Source organism: Camelina sativa, chromosome 5 (assembly GCF_030686135.1).
Source record: "Camelina sativa cultivar CO46 ecotype springtype chromosome 5, ASM3068613v1".
Lineage (NCBI taxonomy): Eukaryota > Viridiplantae > Streptophyta > Magnoliopsida > Brassicales > Brassicaceae > Camelina > Camelina sativa.
The window spans coordinates 15,561,480-15,580,315 of record NC_141884.1 but is presented as its reverse complement, the minus strand read 5'-3'; the positions used below and the strand labels follow the sequence as shown (position 1 = coordinate 15,580,315).

Below are 18,836 nucleotides of genomic sequence, written 5' to 3'. Positions count from 1 at the left end.
CTGCACACCACAAACAACAATTGAGATGCGTAAGTATTATCATAAATACTTAGTGAGGCCGTCCTCCCATCTACTGGGTTATACACACAAGCATATGAGACCCTCAAGTTTAAGCAAAACAAACAACACACAACAATACATCAAACCAGGAAATCAAGTCTCGACTGAGACCAGTGTCGACCGATGCCTCACGGTGTCGATCGATGCTACAAACAATGGTGTCGACCGATGCTGAACAGTGTCGACCGATGCCACTCCAAATGGTGTCGACCGATGCTTCCTAGTGTCGATCGATGCCTCCTCTGCAGACACGATCTGCGCGAAACCGAACATCGAACTCTCCTTCCCAATCATCTCGAATCCGTCTCAAACTCACCCAATTACCTCAGAAATCACTGGGAATCACAAGAACAACGAAGCCAAGCAACAAAACAACACAAACAGCAAAGAAAAACACACAAACAAGAGAGATCTCATGCTTAGATCAACCATGGTCAAGCACTCACCTCAAGAACAGGAAGATTGGATTGAGAAACGTGGAAAACAACACCTCCAGAAGCTCCCCCTTCGTTTCCAGCAACAGCTAACCCTCCTACAGCCTCAGATCTCTCCAAAAACCCCAAGAACAAACCCAGAAAGTCACCGAAACGTTTTCTCCCTTTTCTCTCTTTCTTTCTCTCCAAAAACACAAACGGCGACAAAAGAGACTTTCTGAAACCCTCAGTTCGTCCCCGACACTTAACAAAACGATTAGGGTTTTAATTGAACCAAACCGAACCAATCAGCAATTAAATCAAACCCGACCAAACCGGAAAAACATGGTGTCGATCGATGCCAACAAGGGTATCGATCGACACCCACACCAAAATTACAAAAATTGGTTCGCGGATGTTACAATTATCAATTGGTGGCAACTTGTCCTGTGGGAAGGTTGTTAAAGGGTGGGGACCAGGGTTCGAGGAACGCCTGGTGCACCAATAACCTACTGTGGATTTGGATGAATAGTTCCATTTGCCCAGTGAGGGGTTAGGATCGATGCCCTGCAGGGCCAGCTTGGGGTCCGTGAGCTGCAGATCCACAGTGAGCTGCAGATCAATTGGTGGCAACTTGTCTTGTGGGAAGGTTGTTAAAGGGTGATGACCAGGGTTCGAGGAACGCCTGGCGCACCAATAACCTACTGGTGGATTGGGATATCCACAGTGATGGGTTAGGATCGATGCCCTGCAGGGTCAGCTTGGGTCCGTTTGGGCGGCTAGCAGTGAGGCTAGCGGGCTAGCAGTGAGGCTAGTGGGGTCCACGGGACGGGTTGTTACATTCATATATTTTACCTTGTTTTCCCTTAGTTTATTCACATCTTTTGCATCTTTTTCTATCCATTTAGGCCATTATTGTGTAGCTTTAGCACTAATCATGCATTAGAGTTTAGTTGTATTGCATTTGCATCTTTTCATGCATAAACAGGTGATTTTGGAGCTCAAGGAGCATGGAAGCAATGGAGAAGAGATGTGAAGCAATCTTGAGGAGGAAACAAGGGAGTTAAGGCTGAAACAACAAGGTCCGGAGTCCAACTCGACCGCAAACTCGACCAGACACTCGACCGTGTGCTGAGGAGGACTCGACCGAGTGGAAATTGCACGTGAGAAGCCAGCTCGACCCCTAGCTCGACCGAGCACAGGTCGAGTTGACCGAGCCGTTGACTGCTTTGACTTTTTCTATTTTTAGGGCTTCCACTTCCCCACTATATAAGACCTTGTACCTGCAGCCACCAAAGTGTCCAGCTTTTTAGATATTTTCCAGAAACCTAGTTTTTACCTTTTTTAGCATTATTCCTTTTGCATTTTATTAGATTTTGTACTTGTTTAAGAAAACTCTTAGATTCTTCAATATTGTTGGTTCAATAACTTTCTTAATATTGAGAATTTGAGTTTCATCCTTTGATTAATATTGAAGATCTCAGTTTTATCTTTCTAATAATGCAAGTTTCAATATTTTCTGGGTTTTTGATTTGTTTCATCATGTCTTGTTGTGAGTAGTCTTCTTAGGATCTTGAGGATGGGTTAGGAAGGATTGATCTTGTGGTTTATGTGATTTGGTCAAGCTTGATTGTTGTAGATCTCTTCTAGGCTAGATGTTCTTAAGGCTGATCTTGAACTGAGAGGTTAGGATCTGATTTCAAGCTCCTTAGCATCACACCAATGTTTAAGAAGCATATATAAGGCTAGATCTAGAGCTTACCATTAGGCTTGCTAAGAGATTAGAGGTCTTGTTTGGTTTGAGATGTATTGCTTAATGCCTGCTTGTGTAGATTCTTTACTGTGTGAGACAAGTCTAGAATTGCATAGGTTTGATTGTTTCTTGACCATGAGAGTGGGAGAAACTTGTCTTAGATTTATATGTCTAGAGGTTAGCTCAAATTTTGCTTGAGATTTGTTGACCAAGTTAGATAACCACAATGATTAGTTCTTCCCATGAATCCATCCTCAGGAACCTTCTTTGTTTATTGATTTTAAAGTCTTAAACTTGTAGCTTGCTTGTTGTTTGATTGGTTTTAGTATTGCTCTGTTTTTGTTGTGTTGCTCTGTTTTCCGGATTCAACCAGCTCGACCTCCCACTCGACCTACACTCGGTCGAGTGCTTGCTCGAGTTCATCCCCAGAACTTGTATTTATGATCTGTGATTGTCTTGTTTCATTCCTGTTTCATTCCAGTTGCATACATTTAGTTTTCAATTCATTAATTGTCTTGCATTAGTTCATTAGTAGTAGTTTCTATTTCTGTTCTTGCTTCATTACAGTTTCAATCATTCAGTTTCATTTGCATTTAGTTCTTGGTTCTTGTAGTTTACTTTTTGCATCTTTACATTTCCATCTTAGGATTGTTAGTGACAAACAATCATTACATTTGTCTTAACTTAGATTCATATGCACATCTTATCTGTTCACAAACACTCATTTTGGATTGATACCTTTTGTACTGCAATAGCATAAGGGGAATTGAAACACCCATCCATCATTCCATTCATATATCATCATTGCATACATCCACCATCATTCACCCAACAAAGAAAGCTTGTTTCACTGAGATTGACTTATCATTGATGCTTTCACAGATCTGTGTGGCATCCTTCACTCCACCATCTATCTCTTCATCTTCCACTGCTACCGAATAGACAGAACAGTGTTATCAACCTTTTGTCTATTCACCATCTCTTCGCTGTGTTCCATCTATCATCCACCGAATAGGCAGAACGGTGTTATCAACCATGTGCCTATTTCCATCTATCCACGTGGGTTCCCTCATCTGGGTTCCTATTTCATCTGGTATCAGAGCTAAACGCTCCAAATCAGGTTTTATCTATCCCTTTTGTTTCAGTTTGTTTCCCTTTGTTTGCTTCAGTTTGTGTCTGTTTCAGTTCGTTTTGCAATTTTAGATCTGTTATTTTCGTGTGTTTTTGCTCTATTTTGATTGTTCATCTTCTAACAAGAAAACCGTAAAAAAATTTCATTAAGATCTGTTTATTTGATTGCCCAAAACCTCCCAAATCCTAGATCTGTCAGTTTTTGGCAGTTTTCCATATTTGGACCTTTTGACTTCCTGTCCACTTGATCTCTTTTTCCTAATCTTACAGAAACGTTTTGAACTATGGGAGAACAAGCAGGAGAGGTGAACATGGCTGAGATGCTTACAGCTATTCAATCCCAACTCCAAACGCTTGGTGATCGCATGACACGAATTGAATAACCCCCACCTGCATCAAGAGCACCAGTTCGTAACTTGCCAAGAGGAAACCATGAGGTTGATAAAGGAGATCAGTCTGATTAAGAGGAAGAATATCAAGATCTTAATCAACACCAAAGGCCAAGGAGACACTACCAACAAGGTAGGGGACGAGATGAAGGCAACATAAGAGAAGGAGGCTATGATCTTAAGCTCAATCCGCCGACATTTGCTGGAAAGGTTAATACTGACGCTTACATTGATTGGGAAAGACGTATGGAGCATATCTTTGGCTACTACAACTATTCTGAACAGAGAAATGTATCCCTAGCTGCTGCACAACTCACCAACAATGCCTTAGCTTGGTGGGACAGAAATGTGTCTGAGAGAAGGAGGCATAGACATATACCAATCACTACTTGGGATGATATGAGGTTTCAGCTAATAAAGAGATATGTCCCAGCTTATTACCACCGGGAGCTACAAAAGAAGTTCTGCAAGCTCTCACAAGGAAGCAAATCTGTTGAGGAATACTTTGAAGAGTTTGAATCTTTTAAAAACAAATTGGAGGTAGAAGAGTCTGAAGAGAACTTGATGGCGCAATTTCTAGATGGTCTTCATGATCGGATTGCTAGAAAGGTGGAAAGACAAACATATCATGATCTTGAAGAGTTATTGCACCTAGCAGTCCAAGCTAAACAACACATCAAAAGGAAGACAGCTTCTACTAACCGCAGTAAGACTCCATGGATACCGCCACCTCAGAAACCTTTAGACAAGGGAAAATCTCTTGATGTGGACCAGAGATTTAAAAGAGCTGCACCTGAGGCATCAAAAGTAACCAAACCAGAGCAAGGTAAGCTTACTAACCAAAGAGCTCGTGAAATTACTTGTTTTTAATGTTAGGGAAATGGACACTATGCATGGGAGTTCCCAAACCAGAGAGTAATGATCCTTAAAGCCAATGGAGAGTATGAATCACAAGATGAGGAAGAAGAACGTGTTGAATCTGAAGAGGATATTGTGGACTATATAGAGATGGGAGAGCTTCTAGTCATAAGGAGGGCTCTTAGCACTCATTTTGATCCTGAAACAATTCAAAGAGAAAATATCTTCCACTCTCGCTGCTCAATAAACTCCAAGGTATGTAGCTTAATCATTGATAGTGGTTCATGTACTAATATAGCCAGCAAGTATTTGGTTGATAAGCTAGGTCTCCAAAATACAAAGCATCCCCATCCATACTGACTTAAGTGGCTCAATGATGAGGCTGAACTAAGGATCTCCGAGCAAGTCACCATACCATTCACCATAGGCAAATATTCAGATCAAGTTGTGTGTGATGTGGTTCCTTTGCAAGCTGGACACCTTCTTCTAGGACAGCCATGGCAATTTGATAAGAAGACTTTACACAACGGCCGAACCAACTACTACACTTTCTCACACAACAAAAAGAAGCATACTCTAGCTCCAGTCACCCCTCAAGAAGTGCATGAAGTGCAACAAACCATGTCAAAGGGAGCTAAGTCAAACAAAACTAATCTTTACATAACACCTTCTACTGTTTTGAAATCAATTAATTCACAGGACAAGGTGCTACTAATGATCTTTAAGGAAGGTTTGTTTTCAGGTCAAGAAGAGAAAGACTTACCACCAGAAGTGCTTGAATTATTAGTAAGGTTTAAAGAGGTCTTTCCTGAGGAGATACCACCTGGACTACCGCCTATAAGAAGAATCGAACATCAAATTGATCTAGTTCCGGGAGCACCACTGCCTAATATACCAGCCTACGGAGTAAACCCTGAAGAATCAAAGGAGCTGGAAAAACAAGTTCGTGATCTAATGTCAAAGGGCTACATTCGTGAAAGTCTAAGTCCTTGTGTTGTACCGGTTCTTCTAGTGCCTAAGAAAGATGGAACTTGGAGAATGTGTGTAGACTGCAGAGCAATCAACAACATCACTGTCAAATATAGACATCCCATTCCAAGGCTTGATGACATGCTAGATGAGCTTAATGGAGCTACTGTCTTTTCTAAAATTGATCTAAGGAGTGCTTACCATCAAGTGAGAATGAAAGAAGGTGATGAATGTAAAACGGCTTTCAAGAAAAAACAAGGATTATATGAGTGGTTAGTCATGCCATTTGGACTCACCAACGCCCCAAGCACCTTCATGAGGTTAATGAATCAGGTCTTAAGGGAGTACATCTGTAAGTTTGTGGTTGTTTATTTTGATGATATCTTGATTTATAGCACAAGTCTTGCAGATCACGTAAAGCATCTTGAAATAGTGATAAAAGCGCTTAAGGCTGAACATCTCTATGCTAATCTTAAGAAATGCACGTTTTGCACTGATCAAGTTGTGTTTTTAGGATTTGTTGTGAGTTCTCAGGGACTAAAGGTCGATGAGGAAAAGATCAAGGCTAAACAAGACTTGCCAACTCCAAAAAACATTGGACATGTTAAGAGCTTTCATGGGCTGGCTAGCTTCTATAGGAGATTTTGTGAAGGATTTCAGTACCATTGCTGCACCCTTGACATCAGTGATTAAAAAGAATGTGGAATTCAAATGGGGTCAAGCACAAGAGGATGCATTCAAACTGCTCAAAGACAGCCTAACACATGCACCCGTTTTGGTACTTCCTAACTTTGATAAAATGTTTGAGATTGAATGTGATGCTTCTGGTACAGGAATATGTGCTTTTCTAACTCAAGGAGGAAAACCAATAACATACTTCAGTGAGAAACTCAGTGGAGCTGCACTTAATTATCCAACATATGATAAAGAACTCTACGCTTTGGTAAGATCTCTAGAAACTTGGCAACATTATTTGTTGTAAGAATTGCGGAATAAGAACTAGAACAAGAGTGAGAGAATCGAATGAGAGACATAGAAGAATGAGAGAAAAATATATGTCTTAGATTAGTATTTTACAAATGTGAGATACAAGTCTTCTTATAGCCATACAATCGGTCATAGAGCCGTTATAGAAGAATTAATGAGGAAAGGGACAGGAAGAGTGATTCTCTTGAACAAGAGAATAGTGATAGCGACCGGTCATAGGTTTGACCTTGCTTAACGGTCGCATGTGGCTCTAAGCCACCAACCACTTGAGATATTTTGTAGCTCCCATTCTTGATCCTTCTGCTCATCTTCATAAGTCTCATAAGGCCTCATTTCTTCTCCAATATAGTTGGGTCGTAGCCCATCAGTCTCACACTCGTACGGACGGTCGTACGGACGTTTGTACGGACGCTTGTACGGACGCCCTTGAACAAAGTCCTACTCTCCCTTGATCAATACTCCCCCTCAAGTTTAGTCGTGTAATGAGACTAAACTTGGAGTGTCGTGATGCATTACCTCGTTAAAAACCTCAATATACAAAACCACATGGGACAAAAATATATTGAGGGAAAAAGATTGTAATGACCACGGCTAGAGGACTTGAGATCAAGGGTGTGTCAAGTCCACAAGTCCAAGTTTTTTGTGAATGTGATCACAGACTTGATGACTTGCGGCTTTGGTAAAGATGTCTGCCAGTTGATCCTTGTTTGGTGTGTAATAGGGAAGTGTAACTCCTTCTTCAATCTTCTGACAAACTTTGTGGCAATCCAATTCAATGTGCTTGGTCCTTTCATGAAAGACGGAGTTTGTTGCAATGTGAATGGCGGCTTGGTTGTCTTAGTGCATGGGAATAGGAGTGTTGACTTTAATGCCTAGTTCTTCGAGTAGACCCTTGAGCCAAGTAAGTTCGGTTGTAAGCTTCCTCATTGCTCTATACTCTGATTCGGCGCTTGACATTGACACCACTTTTTGCTTCTTTGACTTCCAAGTAACAAGATTTCCTCCTATGAATGTGCAATAGCCGGTTATTGATTTCCTATCTGTCTTATCACCACCCCAATCAGCATCGCAATATCCCACAAGGTCAGTGTTTGAATTCTTTCCCATCCAAATGCCTTGTCCGGGGCTTCCTTTGAGATAATGTAGAATCCTCTCCAATAGGCTCCAATGATACGTTGTAGGGTTCTTCATGTATTGACTTACCTGATTCACAGCATAGCAAATATCAGGTCAAGTAAGTGTTAAATAGATTAGCTTACCTACAAGTCGGCGATAGCGAGAAGGATTGTCATAAAGAGGATCCTTTCGCTCTCCCTTTCGCTCAGGTTGGTAGCCATCGGGAAGTGGTGTGTCCACAGCCTTTGCTCCTAGTTTCCCTGTCTCACAAAGTAAATCAAGAGTATATTTTCTTTGTGAAAGGAATAGGCCTTCCGGAGATCGATAGACTTCAATTCCAAGAAAATACTTAAGTTCTCCTAAGTCTTTTATATCAAACATTGAATTTAAATGAGCCTTAACCTCTTTAATACCTTCTTGGTTGTCTCCTGTGATGATTAGATCATCTACATATATGAGAACAACCACTATACCTTGAGTATTTTGTAGTGTAAAGAGAGTAGCATCCGAGTGTGATCTCTTAAACCCATGGTCTTTCAGTGTGGTGCTAAGCTTGTGATACCAAGCTCTTGGTGACTGTTTTAGTCCATATATAGCCTTTCTTAAGCGCAAGACCTTTCCAGGTTTGATCACATCCTCAAGGCCAGGCGGTGGTGTCATATACACTTCTTCCTCTAGTTCTCCTTGTAAGAAAGCGTTCTTGACATCCATTTGCCATAAATCCCAAGACAGGTTTGTAGCAAGTGATAGAACAACCCTTACAGTAGAGAGCTTAGCTACCAGTGCAAAAATGTCCTTATAATCTTCTCCATAGGTTTGAGTGAAGCCTCTTGCTACCAGTCTAGCTTTGTACAGTTTGATGTCTCCATTACTCAAGAACTTGATTGTGAATATCCACTTGGAGCTCACAGCTTTCTTGCCAGGAGGAAGATCGGCTTCGTCCCATGTATGGTTTTGGTTCATGGCTCCCACTTCATCATCAACTGCATCCAACCAGACTTTACTCTCCTTAGCTTCTTCATACGTTTGTGGTATATGGTGCTCATCTATTTTTCCAAGAAAAGCTTGGTGATCGGTTGGGAGAAGAGCAAGTGAGCAGACAGCTTGAATTGGATGAGCAATGGCTTCATTGTTATAGTAGACTCTTTTGTCTTGTGACTTGATTCGTGCACTCCGTCTCAGTTGTGGATGCGGATCAGTGTGGTCATTCGAGAGAGGTTTCTCTTATGACTTGAGTCATGCACTACGTCTTGGTTGTGGAGGCAGATCGGCATGATCGGTCGAGAGAAGTGGTGATTCTACCAGTTCTACTTCTTCTTCGATCATGCTGTCCTCCCCTTCCGGCTCAAGAACCGTAGTATCATGTGACGCATCAGTTGGAGCAGTCGTCTGCGGTTGAGGTAAAGTCGAAGTAGGCTCGCCAGTTGAGTCAGGTGTAGTATCTTGGGACATAGTTTGATTTGGAGTTGATGGTGCTCCAAGGTGATCTAGAAGGAACCGGAGGCTTTCCGACTGATCATTTGGTGTTGTAAGGTCTTTTAAGTCCTCCCAATCTTTCTTATCAAAGTATCCTTGTTCTTCAAGGAATTTGACATCATGAGAGACCCAAGTGCGCTTGTTGATAGGATCAAAACATTTGTATCCCATTTGAGTTATCGAATAGCCAAGGAAGATGCACTTGATGCTCTTGGCTTTGAGTTTGTTTCGGAGCTCTCCGGGTTCTAAAACAAAACAAACACGCCCAAAAACTTTTAGATGACTAATGGATGGTTTAAATTGATTTAATACCTCAAATGGTGACTGATCATCTAGAATTTTTGTTGGAGTTCGGTTGATGAGGTAACATGCTGTCATCACCGCATCCCCCCAATATCTCTTAGGAACATTAGTGTGAAACATCATTGATCTCGCCACTTCCATCAAGTGTCGGTTCTTCCTTTCAGAGACTCTGTTTTGTTGAGGAGTATATGGGCAGCTTGTTTGATGTATAATGCCATGCTTTGCTAGATGTTCTTTGAATCGATTGCTAGTATATTCACCTCCATTATCTGTTCTAAACACTTTAATCTTAGCATTAAATTGGTTAGTAACATAATTTTGAAAGTTTGTGAAGGCATCAATCACTCTATCCTTAGAGGGAAGTAAAGTAACCCAAGTATATTTTGATTTTTCATCTATGAAGGTCACAAAATACTTGTTGTTATCCCTAGAGACACAAGGGGATGTCCAAACATCAGAATGAATTAAGTCAAAGCATTTTTCATAGAAGGTAGTAGACTTAGAAAATATTGTTTTACAATGTTTGCCAAGGATACAAGCTTCACAACTAGAATGATCAAAAGAAACATTAGGAATCATCAATTCAAGTGCTCTAGAATGAGGATGACCTAGTCTAGCATACCACATAACATTAAATGAAACTCCAAGATGAGAGCTAAGAGAAAAAGATTTAGGTGAGCTTGGTGAAATATCTTCAAGAACATAGAGGTCATCTTTGGTTCCACCTTCACCAATCAATTTTCCAGACTCAATATCCTGAAAGTAAACATCATTAGGCCCAAATATAGCATAGCAATTAAGGTCATTAGTGGCTTTTTTAACCGACAAGAGATTAGAAGTGAACTTAGGCATGTAAAAAGCCTTAGACTATTTGTTAAACAATTTTAAGTTCCCAACACCTTGAATTGGTATTTTATCACCATTAGAAATTATAACACTACCTCTAGCCGGTTCAATATTGTTGAGGAGATTCGAGTTACTAATCATGTGGTGAGAAGCACCTGAATCTACTAGTAGAGAGTTATTAGGCTTTAGGGTGAAGAACGTTTACCACTTGACTCCTTGAGAGCCAAGGACTTGAAGAAGGCTTCTAGGTCCGACTTCTTCACATAGTCTCCTGAAGCAGTCTCTTCTCCACCTTTTGATGATCCGGCTTGATCTTGTTCCTCCTTGGCGTGAGTGTGATTTGCTCTCGGACCATTGTTGTTGTGATTCGGACGGAGGTGAGAGTGAAGAAACCAGCATTTCTCTTTGGTGTGGTTCTTCCTTTTACAATGTTCACACCCTCCCTTAGCTCTCCAGTCTTCTGGCTTGAAAGCTCCTTTGTTCGTCGTGACAAACTCCCCCTTTCCATTAAAGAGGCCTAGAGAACCTTGTTCTTTTTGAATTTGAGAACAAACGTCGTCAAGGCTGGGAAGTTTGTCTGACCTCAAGATATGCTTGATGAGGTCATTGAACGTCGGATTAAGAGTTAGGAGAAGGGCGAACACTTTGTCTTGTTCCCTCCTGAAACAAGATCTTTTTGGTGTGGGTGATGAATGTATTCAATGGTGAGATATGGAATGGATGGATGGGTGTTTCAATTCCCCTTATGCAGTTGTAGAATAAGAGGTGTCAATCCAATCTGAGTGTTCTGTAATCACTAAGGATATACTTATTATGCCTAAGTCAAGCCAAATGCAAAGGATGTTTGTCACTAGCAGTCCTATGATGAAATATAAAATGCATAAAGATAAGACAAACACAAAACATAAACAAGAGTTCTGGGGATGAACTCGAGCTAGCACTCGATCGAGTGTAGATCGAGTGCAGGGTCGAGCTAGATAAATCCGGGAAACAGAGCAACACAATAAAAACAGATAAAAACGAATCAAACAACAAGCAAGCAACAGGATTAAGACTTAAAAATCAATAAAAAAAAGAAGGCCTTGAGGAGGGATTCATGGGCTAGACTAATGAATGAGGTTATCACACTTTGGCCAACAAATCTCAAGCCAAGCTTTGAGCTAATCTCTAGAAATATAAATCTAAGACAAGTTTCTTCCACTCTCATGGCAAGAATCAATCAAACCTATGCATCTCTAGACTTGTTCTCACAAAGTAAAGAATCTACACAAGCAGGCATTAAGCAATACATCTCATACCAAACAAGACCTCTAATCTCTTAGCAAGCCTAATGGTAAGCTCTAGATCTAGCCTTATCTATGCTCCTTAAGCATTGGTGTGATGCTAAGATGCTTGAAATCAAACCCTAACCTCTCAGTTCAAGATTAGCATTAGGAACATCTAGCCTAGAAGAGATTCTACCACAATCAAGCTTGACCAAAGCAAACAAACCTCAAACACAGCCCAGCCTAACCCATCCTCAAGATCCTAAGCACTACTCACATGAACACATGATGAACATCAAAGTCATAAACCCAGAAAATCTTGAAACTGGAGATTGAAGAATGTTTAGCATGTTGCAAAAGGAATCAAACCCAAATTCTTAATATATTGAAAGTTATGGAACCAACAATATTGAAGAATCTAAGAGTTTTCTTAAAAAGGGTACAAAATCTAAGAAAATAAAAAGGCAAAGGGAATATTTCCCTAAAAAGTAAAAACTAGGTTTCTAACTCTCTAAAAAAGGTTGGACTCTTTGGTGGCTGCAGGTACAAGGCTTTATATAGGAGAGGAGCTGGAAGCCCTAAAAACACTAAAAGACAAAATAGTCAACAACTCGGTCAACTCGACCACGTGCTCGGTCGAGTGACAGGTCGAGCTGGCTTCTGTCGTCTTGGTTCCACTCGCTCGAGTCCATCTCTCCACATGGTCGAGTGTCTGGTCGAGTGTGCGGTCGAGTTGGACTCTGGACCTTGGTTCTTCAGCATTAACTCTCTTGCTTTCCCTTCATGATTGGCTCACTTCTCCTCAGCATTGCTTCCATGCTCCTTAAGCTCCAAAATCACCTGATTATGCATGAAAAGATGCAAATGCAATGCAACTAAACTCTAATGCATGATTAGTGCTAAAGCTACACAATAATGGCCTAAATGGATAGCAAAAGATGAAAAAGATGTGAATAAACTAAGGGAAAACATGGTAAAATATATGAACATCAACACCCCCAAACTTAGTCTTTGCTTGCCCTCAAGCAAATAAGCAAGACATAAGAAGGTAAGTGAGGTTTGAAAGTGGGATCTCAGCTCCTAAAGCTTGCAAATAGACCATCTAGAATCAATGTCTAAGTTACTAGTACTATGATGCAAGGTGAATGAGCGGTAATTAAAGATTTTAGACAAGCATATCACAACCTTTACTGATTTGAGCCTTAGTTATCCACATGCATTCAAATCAACCATTTCCTTTAACATTCATTAATCAAGAACATGAATCAATTCTATGCAAAGCTTAAACTCATTTGGCTTGGTAATAAAGGGTTTTGAGACAATGATGGTCTCTTAGAGTGGGGCTTGTCAATATCAAGGTTCTCTCATAAAAAATGGATTGAGCTTTAGAAGAATGCTAAAGGTAAGAACACCTAGACACATACAAGAATAAAACCTTGTCTACCCAAAGGCACCCAAAGTGTTTATCCTATCAATCTAAACCCAAATGATCCTAGTGCTACCCTTTAACTTCTGCTTTTCTCTTTCACCCTTTTCTCTTTTGGTTTTCTAGTCTTAGGAGAGGTTTCTTATTTGATCTTTCTAGTGGAATGGGGGATTCTCACTTATTTGCTATGGTTCTCTTTTCTTCTTATTCTTAAGACATACAAGCTTTTTGCTAGACTTTTCTTTTTTCTTTCTTTCTTTTCTTTAACTAGAACCAATTTCAATAATCTTTACTTCCCATCCTTTCACTAGACTTTACTTAAACACATTCTCCTCTTTAAAGACTCTACCCTTTTTGTTTTTCTTTTTCCTCTTTTCTTTTCAAAACAGCCAAGTCCCAAACCCAACAAGTGAACCACCTAGTCCTATCTAGTTTGAAAAATGCAAACTAGAACTACACAAGGTCTTACTCTTGTCAGTTCAAACCTAACACTTTCTACCAAGCTCAATCCCAAAATAGGCCTTACACACTCAAGAATAAATTTGGCTTGAAAGAAGGATAGGTTAAGGGTAGGGAAACTGATTCTTAATGAGGAAATCAGCTACTTGGATCAACAAGAGTGGTAAAAGGAAAAAGATGATCCAAATATGTATATGGTATCCATGAGTTTAAAGCAATGCACAAGTTGATAATTGAAAGTCAATATTAGGTTCTTATAAGTAGGAAATGGCATCAAATCACAACATGCTTCAATTTAGAGCAAATGCAATGCAGGAATTCAAGGCTTGGTTCAATCTTATGCTTCCAACTACTCAACTAGCATCAAAGTACTATTAACTTGGGCATTGATCCTAGTCTTGTGAATAAACAAGCTAACAAGGAAATACTCATCATAGATCCCTAATGCAAATATTATACAATCCTAAATGAAACATGCTAAACAAGATCCTAATATGCAATGCAAACTACATGAACACTCTTTTTTTATAAAGATTTTTTTCAAAAAAATTTCAAATTTTTAGGGTTTTTCTATGCCTTAGATGCTTATGCAAATACTAATATGAAGATGCTAAAAATTTGAAATAAGAACACCAAACACAATGTCAAATGCTATCTCAAACCCTCCCCCAAACTTAAATCACACAGTCCCTTGTGTGAAAGAAATTTGATTGAGGATTCAAGACTAAGAGAACTAAACAAAATATGAAATGCAATGATATTTACAAGTGAAGGTGATGGTGGTACCTTAGAGATTGTGGAAGAAGTTGTCCACATCCATCTGCATGATGTCATAGGAGTAGTTGAGGTCTTGTTGGTGACTTGGAGATGGAGTTTGGGGCAGCTCGACGATGGCGATCGACCGTGACTCGGTCGAGTGCGTGTCCGAGTGGGGGGGGTCGAGCTGGACCGCGAGTGTCAAAATGTTGACCTTGCTGCTGGCAGAACTGCTGGTAGAGAGCTGGATCCATGTAGTATTGAGGTGGGATGGGAGGGTAACTTGGATAACCTGGATAAGCAGCTGGAGGTGGGAAGCCATAGGGTGATCTGGGAAGGTGCTCGGTCGAGTACGTCGGTGGTGCTCGGTCGAGCGGGTGCTCGAGTGACCCGGTCGAGTGCCTCAAAGACTGATGTTCTCAGGTACTTGAGCTCCTCTTCCTCTGATTTGGCTCATACATTGAAGCCCTAGCTGGTTCCAAAGGGTTTGCAACTCTTGAAAGTGCTCTAGTTGAGCTACTTCTCCTCAAAGGGCTTGATGGTGAAGGTGAAGAATTCCCACTCTTCAAGTCAGCAACCTCCTTCTTTAAGCCCTTGATAAACTTAGCCATGTTGGTCATCTTCTTCTTTAGCTTATCAAACCTCTTCCCATGCCACTTGTTCCACTTTTGCAAAAGTGTCAACCTCTTGCTAGTCTCCCTCACTCCTCTACTATCCCTTGGGTTGGGCTCATAATCCTCAAAATAAAACTGCTCCTCCCCATTAGCCACTTGTGCATTCCCAGCTTCCTCAACTCTCGCTTGAACTACTCCATCAAATAAGTGCTCCTCAGCTGGCCAAAAGTCAATGTTGGCTCCTTCTTGAATGGTGGTGAGCTCTTGGTTAGGCAAGATCAATTGTTTCTTTCCAAGTGTAGGAAGCTCAAAATTGAAGATGTGATTTCCTTTATGCATCCCCTTGGCTAGGATGAGAGTAGAGGTGAGGTAGCTTGAGTCAATCCATCTTGGTGAGAGCCTTTCTCCTCTAAGTGGGACCTTGGCAGCTTGTAGAATTGGAGTAATGATGCCTCCAATGGTTAGTGCTCCTCTTGACCCTTTGTTCTCCAACTTGCCTACCCAACTTCTCAAATATATCATATGGTCTATGAGCACCATTGCAAGATCAGTCTCTACAGTGCTCCCAAGGATGATGGTCCCATCTCTTGCTTTGAGGATGATCCCATTGAGATCCATATCAATCATCTTTAGCTCCCCCTCATTGATATTCCCAGTTTCCTTCCTTGCAAAGAAGGTGTTGGCAAGAGCTTTGTGGAAGTACCTTAGGACTGGGCTCCTTATCCTTGAGCTCTTGAAATTGGAGGATGAGTAGAGTTTGTTGTCCCCAATGGTTTCCCAAACTGAATAGAGCTCCTCTCTTGGTATCATCAAGCTCCTATTGCTCCCAACTTCAAAACCAAACACATTGTCTATCTTTCTCATTGAAAGCTCATGCTTCTTCCCCTTGATTGTGAAGGAAATGTGACCAGCTCCAGCCTCAGCATCCTTCCTTGCATATGTATGCAACTTGACAGTGGCTAGGAACTCACAACTTTCTTCTTTGTAGCCCTCCATGCAAAGCCCCATGAACTTGGTTAAGTTACTTTTCTCAAAAAGAAACTCCACATCTTCATCAATGGCAAGCTTCTCCATGGTTTCCTTGTGAGGATATCTAGTCCCCAAGAACTCCATTCTCATGAAAGCATCATAAAGCTGCCTCTTTGACAACCCACAAGATTCTGCTTCCCCATCATCCTCTAACTCTTCTTCTTCACTTTCTTCCTCACTCTCATTTCCACTCTCCTCTTGCTCAACCTCAACTGTTGGCCTCTTCCCATTGGCCTTGTGTCTCCTCATAAACTCATTGAGAGTTGGCTCCCTTTCCTCCTCACTTTCAGTCCTCTCAAAATCTTCCTCAACTGATTCTCTCCTTGGACTCGGCATCTGGCTCGACCGGCTGCTCGACGCCCCACTCGGGGAAAGCAAGAGAGTCAAGGCTGAAGAACCAAGGTCCAAGGTCCAACTCGACCCCACACTCGACCAGACACTCGGTCGAGCTCCTTGACCCAAGTTTGAAAATTTAAAATTTTTCTTCCTTTTCTCCCTCCACTCGATCATTCTAGAAGAATGGGAATCAAATGGGCCTCACTCCTTCTCCAGTTCGGTCGAGTACCTCTTGTGGGATGGTCGAGTGGGCCTGCGAATCTCCTTGCCCAAGTCCAAATCTCTCCATACCCAACTCCATTCTCACTAAAAGGCCTGTCCAACATAAACATAAAAGAAAACACATCAAAACTACTAAGACATTAAACCATATTTACAAAGGATACCTTAGGGACTTCCTCCCTAGTGAGCTTGTTTAGAGTCACTAAGCTTGACTTTTGGTTTCCTTCTTAAACTTGGTCTAGATACCAAGGAGGTGATGAAATCCTCCCTGGAACCTCTTGGTCACTGTGAAGTTGATCCTTGATCACCTCACCCTTAGCACACAAACCATACTTTTTCTTGATTTTGAGCCTTGGTCTTGCTTTCCTCAAAGACCTCTTGTTCAGCTTAACTTGGAGATCCTCAACCATACTAGACAGCTGTTGAACTTACCTCTTAAGCTTTTCCACATAATCTTCTTGAAGAGAGAGCTCAGCCTTTGGAGTTGCCTTATCACTTAAGACCTCTTGACCACCTTTGTCTTTGATAGTAAAAGGCTGATCATCAATGGTAGGAAGGTTGGTTGGGTTATAGATATTGAACTTCATAACTATACCCTCAGCAATATTCAAGGTCACAAGACCTTCCTTGACATCAATGACTGCTCCAACAGTGGCTAAGAATGGCCTCCCAAGGATGATAGGATCTTCAGGTTCTTTGTCAATCTCCAATACCACAAAATCTGTATGAACCCTTGCCTTCCCTATCTTGAGTGGGACATTCTCCAACCTTCCAACTACTTCTCTGTTTGACCCATCAGCTAGGCATACATGGAGGTTGGTGGATTTAAAATCAGTTCTCCCAAGCTTTTGAGCTATGGAGTATGGCATCACACTAGTTGAAGCTCCCAAATCACAAAGGCATTGGTTGTAGTGGAGGTAACTGATTGTGCAAGGCAGATAGAATGGTCCTGGATCCTTAAACTTAATTGGGATGATCACTCCTCCAAGGTTCTCAAGATCCTTCTCATCTTGAGCTTGAGCCTTCTTCTTTGACAAATCAAGCAAAAAATCTCTATAGAGAGGATAAGGTTCATACTGTTCCAAGGCAGGTCCTCTCTCCTCTTCTTGGTAAGTAATGATGACTTCTTGTATAGCCATCACTTCTTCTTGTTTCTCAACCACAACTTCTTCCTTCAAAGCTTTCTCATCCTCTTGTTGCTTAGCCAACATCTCCTTTTTCTCAATGATTTCCCTTAATTCATTGATCCTTTGTGCTTTGAAACGTCCTGGGAATGGTAGAGGTGGTTTGTAAGCAGGAGGAATGTACTTAGCAGGTTTAACAGCTCCTGATCCTTCAGCTCGATCGACCACTCGATCAGGCACTCGGTCGAGTGCTGGCTCGAGTACCTGGTCGAGTGCAATGACGGATTCAGATTTCTCTGCACAAACTTCACTCAAAGCTTCAATAACTGACCAATCCTCCCCATCTTGAACATCACTGTCCTCAGTGACTTCCTCATCAGAGATATGGATGGCTTTTGCAGTGAACTCCCTTGGATTTTGAACAGATTTTCTAGGGAGTTGGTTGGGTTTAGGAGCTAAGTAGAGGCAATGTTGCTCTCCATATACTTCACTCTAGAGTTGAGACCTTCAAAATTCATGTTAAGGTCATTATACTGGGATGTGAGCCTTTGATTCAATTCAGCAAACTGCTTGGCTTCCTCAATCTTTCCTTGTGTTTGCCCAATCAACAACTGCTGCATCATGGCTCTTAAGTCTTGTTCCTGGCCTTGGTTAGTCTGAAACCCTGGTGGGGGACACAACTGAGGATAGAACACTTGATGTTGTTGTTTGGGGACATAGTTTTGTTGCTGTTGAGGCTGTTGAGGTGGATACACTTGGTCTTGAGGGTTAGCCACATTGGTACTCTTATAAGAGAGATTGTTGTTCTTGAAACCCCCTTGGTTGTAGCTTTTGAATCCTCCCTGGTTTTGCATGTAGCACAACTCAGCAAATTCAGTCTCCCCCTCTTGAACTGGAACCTCTTCTTCACCAATGAAGTGAATAGACTTTTGTTGGCTAAGAAGGATCTTGTCAAGCTTCTCATTGACCATCTTCAAGTCCTTCTTGTACTTGTCCTCTTAATCAGTTGATGATGACCTTATGGTTCTGTCATAGTCCTCATTATAGTTGCCATCTGACTGAGCAAGATTCTCAACTAACTCCCAGCCTTCTTCCACATTCTTGTTGAGGAAGTTGCCATTAGAGGTTGTGTCAAGAAGCATCCTGATCTTGGGAAGCACTCCTCTATATAATGTACTCAAGAGTGACTCATTGCTGAAGCCATGATGAGGGCATTGAGTCTGGAATCCTTTAAACCTCTCCCAAGCTTCACAAAAGCTTTCATTGTTTCTTTGAGCAAACCCAGAAATTTCATTTCTCAATCT

General features: G+C 41.3%; 1 protein-coding gene and 1 non-coding gene across 2 annotated transcripts; both read left to right on the top strand.

The window, feature by feature from the left end:
* Positions 1-3,641: 3,641 nt before the first annotated feature.
* LOC147943804 (uncharacterized) lies at positions 3,642-7,311 on the top strand. Its single transcript, XM_087512373.1, has 6 exons — positions 3,642-3,714; positions 3,823-4,553; positions 4,623-4,859; positions 4,971-6,258; positions 6,407-6,516; positions 7,282-7,311. The coding sequence occupies exons 1-6, from the start codon at positions 3,642-3,644 to the stop codon at positions 7,309-7,311; spliced, it is 2,469 nt and encodes an 822-aa protein (XP_087368499.1).
* Positions 7,312-18,729: 11,418 nt separating this feature from the next.
* On the top strand, positions 18,730-18,836 carry LOC147943803 (small nucleolar RNA R71). Its single transcript, XR_015558619.1, has one exon. It is a non-coding gene; the product is annotated as a small nucleolar RNA R71 (small nucleolar RNA).